Genomic DNA, 14,640 nt, shown 5'->3' with positions numbered 1-14,640 from the left:
ACTTTTTGCACGGCGAATCCCTTTTTTGTTGAATTAGAGTGTTGTGTTAAATCTTTAAGAATTCGCCTTTATGAGGATAGTGTACTAAATAAAGATGGATTTTGTTATTGGTTCCTGACTCAAACATTCTTTACGGGCGCCTCTGCGAAATTTCCTTTATTTGGCTAGTAATTGATGCAACAGTCTGCCTCCACCCAATTACATCTGCTTCTATTTACATCCAACTATCTTCGATTTTTATTCTGAAGAACCCATAATCCTAAATACAACCATTTTTTACCAATGGTTACGACACCTAATGCATTGTCTGTTAAGTAATAGGTTCTTCTGCGTTATGTTTAGGTTTATATAGGATGAAATTGAAACCAAGCGAAATTGAGCAACTTCTCACCATCTGCCCTAAAAGCCTTGATCCCTGGACCCTAGAACCACTGCACTCGGTTGCTTTTTTCGACCCACTTATTAACCAGGAGGAGCTTCCTCTCTCTGAGGCACGACCACCCATTTCCTTTCCTGACCCCTCCCTCCCTCTCGCCCACTTCGATGCTGAGGTGCCTCGTGATTTCGACAGTGGTGAGGTCGTCGACGATTATATAGTCTGCTCCTGCTCCGGCAATCTTTTCCCTTCCGACGCCACTTCGGCCTCAAATCTAACTTCTCAGGAAACAGCATCGACAGTGGATTCGTTTTTGGCAGATATTTGTAAATTACTTTCGCCATCCTATAGTAATGATGGCAAAAGCCTTCTAAAAGAATGCTTCACTAATATTCCCACAGTTTCTGCGGATAGCTTGGTTGATGGTTATCTCTCACTTTGCTCTGAAGAATTTCTCCCACTTTGTGCTCAACCTAGCCGGGAATCGACAAGTAATGCAGGTGACGTTGAATCGGATAGCAGACTAGAAAAAGGTGGCAAGGAGAGGAAGAAGGATAAGGTTGACCTTGAAACTCAGGCTGAATTTATGAAGCTACTACGCCATACTAGTAATGAAGTAACTTCGCATGCAGTGCTGGTATGTTTTACTGATCGCTATTCAGTAATAGGATGCATTTGGAATCTACCATCATTTGAAATGTGGGTCACATCGATAATAAAATTCTGGCGCCAATCATAATGACCAAATTTCATATAGGAGAATTAAAAAGTCCGAAAATCGTCATGCAGCATTGAAATCTTGGAGTAAACCCTATGCTTCGTTAACTTTACCGATTTGTGATTTTTTTTTCTGAAGTCTCTAAACTCCTCGAAACTGTTGGTAGATTAGCACCATTGTAATTCTCCCCATCTTCCATTTACTTCTGAGTGAAATTATGTTTCATGCAGTTGACCACCTGAATGTATTCTCCCATTCGCGAGGTTAATGAACTATCTTGCATAATTTGTGAGTGGGATCAGCCACTTTAATTGACAGGGTTAAGTCATTACGCTTTGTGATCGTAGCGTAACATAGGGGATCCTCGCGGTTGGCCAAGCACCAGTCCAAATATGTAGTTGAGGTACATGTGGTTTTCATTCACGCATGCGGTAGGAGAGCAGCACAGAGATGCTGGCACCATTGACGGAACTGATTCCTGACCCAGCGTTTGAGTGGCCATTCGAGCTGGACACCTTCCAGAAGCAGGCGATCCTCTGCCTGGAGCGCAACCAATCTGTCCTCGTGGCGGCACACACCTCGGCAGGTAAAACAGTGGTAGCGGAATATGCGTGTGCCATGTGCAAACGCCGCGGCTCCCGCGCCATATACACCAGCCCCATCAAAGCTCTCTCAAACCAAAAATTCCGTGACTTCAGGTACCCACTATCATCAGTCCCTACTGTGGCTTTACTTCTTTTTATCATTTGTCTCACCGTTGGCTAACGATCGCTGTTATTGTCCACCTCTGGGTGACCTTGTCGTTCTAGTGACCATCGCATTTTCCTGCGGAAATTAAGTTGTAATCAACCAGAACCAGTGAAGCAGTAGTAGTAATGAATCGTTTCAATTTAGAATCGTACAAATTACTTTCAGTAGACCTCTGGAAATATTATGTGTCGGGACCTAGACAATCTCGAAAGCAATCTTGTGTGGACGCAAAACGCCTTGACTTCAACTATATTTTACTTGGAATGCGATTATTAGAATTGTCGGACTTATAATATTCTATTTTTAGGACGAAACTTATTTGAATTTGACGAAGACAAAGGTTACACTTACAGCAAATTTCTTGAGTAACCGATTGAAATTGGGATCAAGTTTGAACTGATTCAAACCAGTTCGTTTAAACGTCTAAGAACGGTGCTTCTCAAGCAAAGAATAAAACCGTTTATATCTTTTCTACGTACTGAATATTTCATATTACCTGGGAACTTTATTGTCCCATTCAGTTGTAGCATCTTTGTTTTATTTCGACGTTTACTGCAGCTGCCCTACCTATTATTTTTGTTTACGGTGGTGTCACTTACTTTACATTATTGGCGTGAAGCTTATAATTTGTGATATTGTGGTTACTGTGACCAGAAAGGCATGTTCGACATTTCGACAAAACATTTGAAGGTCCTTCTTTTCGAAATGATCCTCTCCCTCTAATAGTACCACGAACAATCCTTCGCGAAGTTGTATCTATTGAGGATTCCTCAGTGATCTTTGTGATTCTACAGCATAAATCAATTCACGATAGTGACCACGGTGAAGAAATAGATATGAGTGAATTTGTGTGGCGTCATTTGAAATTTACGCAATTTACGGTGATATGTTTCCTCAAATTTCTGTCTAACTATACACTTTAAAAAGGTGAAATTAAACCTAAACTGTTCATCCGAATCTCATCTGTTTCATAAGATTAATTAAAACTTTGCCCAAGAGTTATACCCACTGTCCGTAGGACAAATAAATCTCTTAATCATATCGCTTGGTATAGTGCTAATTACAGCTACTATTTGCAATCAGCATCTCCGTGCTTAAAACGGTTCTCTGCAATAGCAGTTTGCTGAATCCGATATATAGTGTCTACTTACTTTAAACATTTTCATGCGTGATTATTTTGAAAGATTACGGGGCACAGTAAGAACTTAGGTCTATATTCCACCGCGCACGCCTAGGCAGACGTTCGGAGACGACGTGGGCCTTCTGACGGGCGACATCAAGGTGGCCACGAAGTCGAGCATCCTCGTGATGACCACAGAGATTTTGCACAACATGCTCTGCAATTCCGCTGACACAATCCGCGACCTCGAGATTGTCATCATGGACGAGGTATTTTTTCCCTTCCCTCTCCACCTCTAGGTTGCGTTGAGTTGTTGGACTGATGTATCCTGTTCTCTCACTTGATGATGTCAATAGCATTAAGAAAATAAGAATTTTCCTAGTTATAAATTCTGTGCAAACGAGGTAGGTCCTCCCTCTCACTCCCTACTACCAATGCCTGCTCATTTCACTTTTCATGGCTTTGCTTGAAGATTGGTTGTCGTTCAGTTGAGTATGAGATGTATTTTGCACCCCAATATTGCCTTCCTTTATTAAACTCAGACCCGTACCTTCTGTTTAAATCTTTCTTTGTCTGGAGTTTGATTGGTTAACATTATTACAATTAGGTTATGAAGCATTATATTAAGGTGTGTAACATTTTTAACGTTCCAAGCTTAATCGTCTCCTCTATTCCAGTAGGTACTTTGAGTTTGGTGCAACTATGGTAAATAATGTGCCAAATCTAAGGAAAGTTTTACTGAAATTTAAAGCGGAAAAGTAGCATAAATATAAGGCTTAAGTGATGGGATTTTCGTTCGTTTTGCTTGAGGATAGCCATTGCAACGAAAGGGCAGTCGTGTTTATGTGAATTAATTACTTTCTAGTAAAGAATAGTTTTCGGAAAACGAGAGATCTATTAGTCTGTTTAGTATTTTGCATTATTACTAGGCTATCTTCTGACCCAAAGTGTTGGTGGAAATTTCCACCTGGTTTTCTTTGCTATTCTGTGTATTTGATGCTTTATTATTGCATGGCTTTCACATGTTCAGTAGTCACATTCTTTTTATGGGTTGCAAAAATGTATATACTCGTTGGTGCTTTCTGCTTGACAATAATTAGTCCATGGCTTATCCAATCTCTATGGGTACAAATGAAAATATGTATAGAAGGTACTTTGTTCCAAGTTCCGCTAATGTTTTCGTAATTTTGTCGAAATACAATTTTCGCCAAATGTGTCTGCCACACGACGGTGTATCGAAGATCCTTCACTTAGCACTTTACCATGTTTGCTGTCAGCGTCACATACATCTATGAAGTCCCGTTTATAATACCTGAGCTCGCTCATTCGCACGAATATGTAGCAGGTATTCTTTGCCATTTTGTGATAGCTGGGTGAAATAAAGGATTAAGCCAAAAGTTGAGTAGGTCGAAAGAGTTGGTGGCAAGTGCTGTCGTGTTGGAACATTTGAATGTCTGGATGAACATGTCAGAAGAGTTTGGAATCACTTCGGATCTTGTTTAGTTCTAGCATTTCTACATATGAAAACCGGTTGACAAGGCGTAGTGGTAGCATTAGGCGGTCAGGCAGACAAAGCGAAATTGTGATTGCGCTGACATCTGATAGGTACACTACATGAACGACAAGGACAGGGGCCACGTGTGGGAACAATTAATGATCCTACTACCACAGCACGTGCTGCTGGTGCTGTTGAGCGCCACACTGCCCAACGCTCTTGAGTTCGCAGACTGGCTGGGCCGCATCCGTGGCGGCACCACTATTCACGTCTGCCAGACGCACCGGCGCCCCGTGCCCCTTGAGCACCACCTCTACACCGGCTGTGACTCCGCTACCCGTGAGAATATCTACCTCGTGGTCGACAAAGAGGGTCGGTTCAACCGTGAAGGTGAGCTGTCTTCCTCTCCCTACCCCTTCTCTACTTCCCTACATCGTGCAGTGATTCCTGCGTGGTTACCTCTGTTGGCGAGTGGACACTTGTTTTGCGTAGGGTCTGCTAAGTTTTATGTAAAGTAAGAAAGCTCATTAACTTTTGGTCCGCAATAGTATCACTTCCGTCGAAACACCGGGAATATTGATAAAGTCTCCGTAGGTAATTCAAAAGCACATGCTTTCTGATGAGCTTTTTTTCTTGCCTCAACTCCCCCCCCAAAGCGTATTATTGGCACTTTTTAATCAAGTTTGTATTCATTTGCTCATTAAAACTATCCACGTACTATAACTCACTGGTTAGTAGGAATTTTTTTCCGCGTCTCATAGTGATCTCTATTATTTTCTGTTTCTGTCGACGGATGAAAACTTATTTTTCAAGGTCTGTAGAAAGTAGTTAAATCGAAAATATGCGTTAGATTATGTCCTGCCTACGGAATTACTTCTCCATAGACGTTGAGATGACCTGAAAAATTTTCATTGGTGATACAAAATGGGATTTCTCGGGCTTTTTTGTGATAAGGAGACACCTAATTACGATACTTTTGTTATTCATCCGATTTTGGCTTACCATTCAGTTAAAATTGTTTCATATGCCTTGTTATGACTCCTTTGTCTACCCTTTTTAATCTGTAGTCAATGCGAACTGTAAAGATCCCACAGTTTCATAAAGAGGACTTACAAAGGTTAATTCAAAACAGTTATGTTATCAGACAAAAATGATACATTTGCTGCCTGTGTTACCTTGAAGAAAAGAAGTGGTGGTCAATTAATATGTTTCTAATTCCCAAACCATTATTTAATAACTAGTTTCGGCTACCATGCTTTACTTAGCATGGCAAGACTTTATCTAATGGGGTCACTAAGACTGCGATTTTTTATCCCCTTATTGCCATCACACGATGTCTTTCCATTAGAAGGATTAGAATTAAATCTCAGCACCGTATTTCATGGCGGTCTATATATTCAGACTCACAGCACACCACTTTTCGCATTACCTCACTCAGACAATTCCTCGAACTAAATGGAGGACCTTCTTCAAAACCTTTTCACACTGAGTGTTTTGGGGCTCCAAATGTTGATGGAGCTAGCGTGATCAAATAAAACATTTCCCTCCCCTCTATCACGACACCTAGGTTACCAGGATGCCAAGAACTCGTTGATTAAACCCAGAAAGATGAGCAAGAAAGGCGACGTCTCCAAGACCGTGGTGACTGATGCTGCTGTTGATCCCGATGAAATTTCCCGCAAGGAGGCTAAACGGAAACCCAAATCTCAATTTACCGGGGGTAAGATCAACACCCCTGGTAGACAAAACTATATTCCTAAAGGTAAGCGACGATGTTTACAATTCTATGTTCGTTAACCTCAGTTCTTCGATGCCTCGGCTATCCTGTTACCCTTTCGATCATGCACTTCTATATCCAGGTTTAACAAAGTTTATCACAGGATTCTTAAGGGAGAATTGCACAAATAACAGTTCTACTCGAAATCACCGCACGTTTCTATTAGTATACCTCGCTTATTTGACTTTCTACCACTGAGTTTGGGAGCTGAATCTCCTATGCTTCCTTTAATAATTCTCTATGTGAATCTGCTTCGACACAGCTACGGAGGGTTACAATCGCAGTGGCAAGTCGGATATAACGGTGTGGTCTGGACTGATTCGCATGCTGCAGGAGCATGAGCTCATGCCCGTCATCGTTTTCTGCTTCTCTCGCGCCAAAATCAACAACCTCGTGCAATGTCTCAATTCTATTGACCTCCTCAACAAAAGTAGATTCTCATTCTTTATTTTTCCTGTTTTCCTCTTATAACGAAAACATTTACACTGGTAAAAGACAAAGTAATCATGGTCAGAGGTCGGATATACGAAAACAGTAAGGTTTATTCTCTTCTCCCTTTTTATCAGTAAACCCAAAATATAGTATGTGGGTCGGTAGTGTCGCTCGAAAATCGCTCCACGTGAGCGTTTTTAGGTCCTCTGTTTCTGCTAAAGCTTTCTTGCATGTGTCCGTAGACCTGTTGGTGGGGGCTATTTATTTGTGATAAATGGCAATTGAAATTGGTATTTTAGCTACGGGTCTTTGTTCTGCCGCCGTCTAGAGGAAGGGAACATCGCCCCAGTCTAAGGCATTTTTGCTCTAAAATTCATGCGACTGGCAAGGTATACCATGCTGGACTTCGATGCAATTGTCTTATTCTTGATTTAGCGGAGAAGAACGAGGTAGTAACGTTCCTACGCGCGGCCATAGGGCCTCGACTGAAGGGCTCGGATAAGTTGCTCTCTCAAGTCCTTCTTGTCCGCAATCTCACGGTCCGCGGCATTGCTATCCACCACGCCGGTATGCTGCCTCTCCTCAAGGAGGTATGCTACACTTGCCTCTGTGGTATTTACTCCAATCGCTCTCGGTATTGCATAGTTTGAAAATCCATTTTTTGGCTTCTTGTAAAAGTAAAATGAACTTGTGGTTCAGAATCGGGCAGTTTATGTGCGCTAAGGTGGTAAGGCATAATTCCTTCTCCCCAGTTTATCGAAAAGTGTTTATCTCGATTGCCATTTTATCCTCGAGTTAGCATCAACTCCTCACATTAAGGAGATCTTCCTAGGAGTACCCCCTAGTAATTTTACGTTGTTACAATGAATAGTTATTCAAAAGTTTTTAATCTTTGTCCTTGCAACTACATGGCAATTAACAAATATGGTCGGTTAAAAAGCCTTTCAACCCAAATGTGGAACCATAGAACTTGTGAAAAGATTGAACTCTGTTGCTTTTCTTCATTATAAAATGGAGTAATGTACTAAATTAATGTATTTTTAAAGGCCCTCACACTTCTATTTAATATATTGTGTTTGTTGGTCTACACTAGTGTGCTTTTCCGTTTTTCTGTCTTTTCAACATACAGTCAAGGAAAGTGGTATTTTCGTTTGCCCCACCTTCCCATTTACCGTATGCTCGTTTTAGTCGGATATTTCAACAAGAATTTACTGATTAGAAGTCAACGCTTCTCTTGGCTAGGTTGTGGAGATGCTCTTTCAACGGGGTTTGGTGCGAATTCTCTTTGCTACTGAGACCTTCGCCATGGGTGTCAATATGCCTGCTCGGAGTGTCATCTTCACGGCTATTCAAAAGCACGACGGCGATCAGCGCAGACCACTCACTGCAGGTACTTCCTTTTGTTAACTGCTCCTACCCATACTCCTTTTCATAATCGGAAAAATGGTATCAGGTGCCTTTTTTATGTAATAGGTCAACCCCATGAGTGATTATTTTGTAGTAACAGTTTATTTCACTCGAAAGGCGAGTACACTCAGATGGCAGGCCGAGCGGGTAGACGCGGCTTGGACTCTACGGGAACGGTGATCATAGTGGCGAACAACTGTGACAGCCCTATGCCTACTGACCTCCAGCTGCAGCAGATGCTCCTTGGCCAAGCCACTAAACTGACATCGCGCTTCAAAGTCACTTACTCAATGATTCTCTACCTCCACCGTGGCAATCTCCAGACACCTCAGGTTAGCCCACTGTCTCCTCCTCCCTTAGGTAGATCACTCTCTCACTAACCCTGAGATTACTGATGGTGTTTGCTCGACTTAGGAGCTGATTCACCAGAGCTTTATGCATGCGAATGACCTGCGCTACGAACTGGTGCGGAAGTGTCAGCTTGATTGGCTGCGGCAGTTGGTAAACGCATCGACAGTGCACAAAGCGACGCCCCGGACCCTCATCGGTAAGGCGGCCCCCGTCACTGTCTCCATTCAGGCCGATGACGACGCGCTCCTCACTCATGCTGAGGTACGCTGTCCTGCCTACCCTCTCGACTCTCCGGACTCCACTGCGACGCCCTGTGTCGAGGCGATTGCCGGCTATTACCTTGTGCGTGGGTGCTTTCCTCTTCACACTCATCTAAGCCTTCTACTCATATTTATCCCCATGTGTTCATTAGGCGTGCTGTCGTTGGCGCGAGCTCTCGTACACGTGTTCGAGTGCTGCGGGGAATCAGCCTTTGTCGACACTTAGCAAGGTCTTCTCTCCCGGCCGCCTGGTACAGCTTCAACTTTCTACTGAGTCGATGCGTTCGGCAGTGCAGAACATGTCCGGCGGGCGTTTCGCCGCCTATGTTGGTTCTAAATGCGTACCCAATTGGATCACTGTGGGCGTTGTCCTTGAGATTACAAGGGTTACCAACGTAGTGACGGTATGTGAGAGTGATTTGGAGGGTCGGTTCGATGAAATGTTGGTTTATTCTATTTTCTTGATGTTGATCTCCTGTTACATGCATGCACTTATTGAAGTTGTGTGGAGGGGTAAGTTGAACCTTAAGCATTGTGCATAATCAGAACCGATCAGTTATCCTTAAACTGCTTTGACCAACCACTGTTCATAATATATTCTTTTCCAGCTCACAGTCGTGACCTGGGAGCTGCCGTCTTCACCAATGGGTGATTGTGCAACAATAATTGGAGGGACTCCAGAGGAGGAAGATATTCTTGTCGATGGAGAACAGCTACAGTATGGGTGCACACCCTTTCCACCTCATCTGATGCCAAAGTACTGTCCCAAAGTATGTAATGTTCCCTTGTATAGTTCCACAATGATCTGGGAAAATGTAGCTTGGTTCTAAAGTTAAATAACTTACCGTATTCTTTTCTAGTTGAGTCTACCAGCTGAATGCTGATATCTTTTTTTCGTCCAGTCGCAGGAGGAGAGTAAATTACGTCTTGCTGTGGTGACGGAGGTGCCGCTAACCACGCTTCTAGGCGTCAGTTGCAGCACTGTAGAAGGCGCCAGTGACAAAGCCTTTGTGGAGACGGTGTTGCGCGACCTTACTTGGTTCCGCCAGCAGCAGATGGCCTCTGCTGAGGGTCTCCATGTCGTGGTGCAGAAGAAACGCGACGACGATGCAGGTGGTTCTGCCGCGAGACGCCGACAGGTCTGTCCTCTCTCTGCCACCAATGAGGCTCTCTTCACTGCCGCTACCGCTATTGCCACCTCCGCAGATGAAAGCGGAGGGTTCGAGAGCATCCCCTTCTGGCAGCACCTTGGTCTGGATGGCCCCGAGGTGGAAGAGTGGATGGCGCTGACGGAGGAGCTAAGCGCTCCTCTCGTCGAGCACCGCCTCTCGTCCGAAATGTCCGCCTGTGCGAATCTCATTGCCCATCTGAGTCTCATGCACCGGGTCACGCGGCGTCGGTGGGCCATCAAACGCCTCAATGCAAAGCTGAGCAGGAATCAAGATACCCTGCTTGACGATTACGAGGCTCGGGTCCGTGTTCTCGAAGAACTTGGCTTCCTTGACAAGGATACCCGATCTGGCTGCCTCACGCGCAAGGGTACACTTTTCTTATAACTGCCTGCATAGACAGCCCGCAGTGTTCACGTTACTTCTGTAGATACATAGGATGGTCTATCATTTTTTTATTAAAATGCCGTAGTTGCACACGGGAGAGTAAAAAAATTCCTGACTAATCCTGAATCCGTAGTGTAGTAGACCGAATATTCTATACAATAAAACCCAATAAACTCACTCATTTTTATCCCAAATGCATTAACCCAGCAATTTGACGGACCCGCTCCCCCTTCTTTATTTGTTTATTATTTTATTTAAGTGTTACTCAATGTGCTCTCCAATATTTTTAAAATTATACTTTTGTACTTACTGTATTGTGAGGTCTGATTTACATATGTGTTGCCGGCGCCACCACTCACTACTAGTGGTCGTAAGCAATATTCATTCAGTTGCGCATTGGTGTCAATTCGGAACTCCAAAGAACTTGAAATGCCCAGTAATGCACTCGCCTTTGTGAAATTGATTGCTCAAAAGTTGGACTTTTAAGCAAAGATCCGTGTGTGTTTACTGCTCCAAATTATGTGCTGGAGCTTGTTAATTCTTTCAAATAAAGTGCTTTTAAGAAGCATCGTTTCACAGAACTGCGATGCATTTATTTCACTCCGCAACAATTTTTATAGACATATTCTTGAAATGATTCCTGTTACTGTTAATAGAAAAGCATGAGGCAAATTTCAATTTCAGGATATTCCGATAGAGTGCGGGATATTTCGGTTGAATATACATAGTTATTTCATGCCATTTGTGATGTATTTTTAACCTTTTTTTGGACTGAATATGTATGTCCAAAGCTATGGTGTGAGGCCTGTAAGTAAGGTTTCCTCTTTTCCAACAGGTAGAGTGGCCTGCGAATTGCAGCAGATGGAGGTGTTGCTGTCTGAGATCCTTTTTGATGGCTCGATAATCCAGCTTTCGCCTCCAGACATAGCTGCCCTCCTCTCCTGCTTTGTCTGCGAATCAGGGATGGCTGGTATTGGCGGTAGCGGAGGTGGTGGCGGGACAAAAACGTCGAAGAACGACCCCCTTGCACCCCGCGTGGCCCTCGTCTCCCGTGAGGAGATAGAAAATGCAGCTACTGCCTCCACCTGTGACCCAGCTGACCTCTTTCCCTTGCCCGCTACTGTACCTGAACATCTTCAGTCAATTGTTCGCCTCATGCTCACCAAGGCTGAGCAGGTTAGACCCCGTTACATCTCCCCTACTTTTTCACGATCATACGCCGGAATTTCAATCTCCATAATTCAAGCACGGCGTTACATTTATAACGCTCAGAAGTGTGTGCTAAATAAGTGTGTGGGTTCTTTCGTAAGGGTTTAGATTATTTAGAATTTAGCATATGTAGCCACTTAATTAAAATTTGTTAAAATCTAATTTAATTTTGGGCTTAGTTGTTTAAATTCATTTTCAGTGCCACCTGTGATGTAATTGTAGCGAGTTTTGCATTTAATAATGCAACTACACCATCGTTTCTCCCCATCTTAAATATTTTAGTACTAACTTCTCATTGTGAATTAATGGATATTTTCAATATTTGCGGAAGTTAAAGTAGTTTTGTGGAGTTTGTTGCAGACTACCAATTGTTTTTTTTTTGTCAAGGAAACAATAAAACTGGGTGGTCTGATACATCCACAGACGGTCAACGTCCGATTGTCACCACTTCTGATATTTCTGCCAGCCTAATTTTTCATGAGCCCGATGAAACTATAAAATACTAGGAGAATTAGACATTTGAATGAGAATTGCGCCTTACCATCTATCTCGCAATTGGTAATGATCATCGATACGTGGACGACACACTCAACAATAGGCAAACGCATTTCTTAGACTGGTGCTCGGCCCTCGTAATCCTGCTCACTCGATTTCACATTGTCCCAACAAAACTGTTTCAAAGATATTGAAAGGTGGTTAATTTAGTACAGCCGACAAACTTTCCCCAATTTTGACGTTATTTACCGACTTATTAAATAATATGGGATCATGTAGACGCCTGCAGGTACTAAGCGGATATTCAAAAGCCAAAATGGGGGTCATAATTACCCAAGAAATGCGTTTGAATGGAATCTTTATGAGCATTGAGTTAGCAATGAATATCGATCCTAAACTGGTGCCAGTCACCATCACCAGTGGTAGCGAAGTAACCTTTTGTCGGAATGCCTGTACATAAGTTCTAGATGTGAGTGGAAAAGTATGTCTTCAATACCGGCGTGATGTCATGTATGTGCAGTTGCAGCGACTGCAGCTAGATTACGGTGTGCACGATGCGGAGGCGGACACACGGCTGAACCCAGTGCTAGTGGGCGCAACGTACGCGTGGGCCTGCGGGCAGCCTTTCTCGGCTGTGATAGGGCTGACAAACACGAGCGGGATTGAAGTGCCTGAGGGTCACGTGCTGCGCGCGCTGCAGCGCCTTGATGAGCTGCTGCGCCACGTCTGCGTGGCGTGTCGCAACCTCGGCGACCAGACTCTAGCCGCGCGCATCGACGCAGCCCACCTCGCTGTCCATCGTGACATGGTCTGTGCACCTTCTCTCTATGTCGCCGACGAAATCTCTTCCGTTGATCACGATACCTCCCACCACGAGGTGGAACAGCATCAGACGTAATGTGAGGTGCACCTCCGTTCTCCTCTGCCCTCATTTCTTGTTTCAAGTAAATTTACTCAATACCTACTTTCTTCTCTCTGGCTACCTTAATTGGGCTGATTTTTTTCTCAGGGTTTGACATCACTCAAATAATAATAGATTTTTACTTACCTTCGAAGTCACTTTTGCTGCGATAAGTAGGCGGAAGAGGAATTGTTAGGTCTTCATGCAGGAAAGCGTCTGCAGAGTTGTGTAAGTGAACGCGACATCATGACTTACTGCAGGGTGAAAGAGTATAGTTTGCTGATTCTCATTGGCTCTGACCACTGAGCCTTATGTGTTCTAGCACCAGAGTTCCTCCAGACGACGTTATGGGTTGTAAAAGGCTAGGAGTAACTATCATTAGCGTATAGAAGCCTCATATGACTACTGGCATAGGCACCTTGAGCAAATCTTCATATGCCAATGTGGAAACCGAGATGTCGGAGACCAGTGTCCTCTTGGAAGCCAGTTAAAAATAAATACAGTTCAACTGCAACGCTATGGGTCTCTAGGGCTGGGAAGTAACTCTGGAACAACAGCAGCTTGCATGTTTGGGGCGCTAGAAGCTCTGTGGCTGCATCTACATTGTTTCTTCTGTTTTTCAGACGGGTAGTCTGGACAGCACAAACTCGTCTTCGTGCACAGCAATACAGGGTGTAACTACGTTAGCGTTTCCATCAATAGAAAGGAGCATCTCCTACTTATTATCGTTCCAGCACTCTTGAGTTCTGAACCGAGTTTCAACCGTGGTAGACCCATCATTCACCTCCACCTCTATTGTCCATCCGTAGGGTCTTAGGTGGGAGTTAAAAGAAGTCCAGTTTAAAGCTGCTGGTCACAGTATTCATCAAAGCTCAATTCGAATGCCTTTTTCGTTCTCACACCTACCCGAGTCGGTTGTAAGTACGGCGTCATTTGTAGGTCTTTGACAATGACTGGTAGTTTGTTGAATGTGGGTACTGTGGGCATTCTCAAAAGTTGTTTGTGGAGTAAAATTTGGACCCACCGCTCTGCGCTCATAAGCTGTGAAGCCATTTTGAACGGATGGATTCGCTTTGATTGTCGTTTGTAGGCATATAGTAGATAAAAAGCCTTCAAGCGAGTGTCAGTGCTTTATTCCTGGGCATATCATTTGGATGGGTTTTGTAATCGCGTGTAAACGCCGTGGGTGGTAGTGTCGGAGGTTGTTTTTACGACACCATCTGCAAGCTAGTTGTCTTGTGGGAAGAAAAGCAATTGGCTGTCTCGCTCTTTTGTAAACTTTACAGCCCCATCGGGGAGGAGGAAGCCTTTTCTTATAAACAGCCTTGCCTCAAGTAAATTAGCTTAACACCCGTTCTTATAGTCACTTTAACTGAATATTGGGTTATTCTGGATATTAAGAGGAGAAAATTACTAAAATCGCTCATTTATGGTCCCTCCTCACCTCCCAGTTTTCAATCTCGCTTATCGATAATTACTTCTCTCAATGCCTTTATTTTTTTAAATGAAGTGTCGTTGCTGGACTCCTCGTGCAGTTAAGGTGTTTTCATTCTGCAAACATAGATCTTCGGAAAATTCTTCACTCACCTCTAGGTGAAAAGTGCGTCATCAATATTGCTTCTGCAGATCTTTTACAACACATTTACCAACTCATCACTGACTACAATGGGAACGAAAAGTTAAGAATCTGGATGGCACAACAGGGGAGATACGTAGCCTCGGGGTGTTGCACTACAAATGATGGTGCAAATTGCATCAACGCTATGAACTGTGATGTCTTGCGAACCTGGGAT

The 14,640-nt window shown here is 43.6% G+C and overlaps 1 protein-coding gene across 1 annotated transcript; it reads left to right on the top strand. All coding sequences in view use genetic code 11, as the record gives it.

Annotated features, from left to right (window-relative positions):
• Positions 1-353: 353 nt before the first annotated feature.
• EGR_04749 (Helicase SKI2W) lies at positions 354-12,844 on the top strand (the record flags this gene model as incomplete). The annotated part of the gene is made up of 16 exons (XM_024493998.1): positions 354-702; positions 778-1,013; positions 1,530-1,792; positions 3,080-3,233; positions 4,570-4,849; positions 6,027-6,221; positions 6,499-6,666; positions 7,104-7,258; positions 7,911-8,058; positions 8,193-8,407; positions 8,490-8,768; positions 8,839-9,090; positions 9,295-9,456; positions 9,589-10,225; positions 11,078-11,418; positions 12,467-12,844. The coding sequence occupies 16 exons, from the start codon at positions 354-356 to the stop codon at positions 12,842-12,844; spliced, it is 4,212 nt and encodes a 1,403-aa protein (XP_024351563.1).
• Positions 12,845-14,640: the final 1,796 nt, after the last annotated feature.

This window comes from Echinococcus granulosus (assembly GCF_000524195.1).
Source record: "Echinococcus granulosus chromosome Unknown EG_S00031, whole genome shotgun sequence".
Lineage (NCBI taxonomy): Eukaryota > Metazoa > Platyhelminthes > Cestoda > Cyclophyllidea > Taeniidae > Echinococcus > Echinococcus granulosus.
This window is presented reverse-complemented; position numbering and strand designations above follow the sequence as displayed.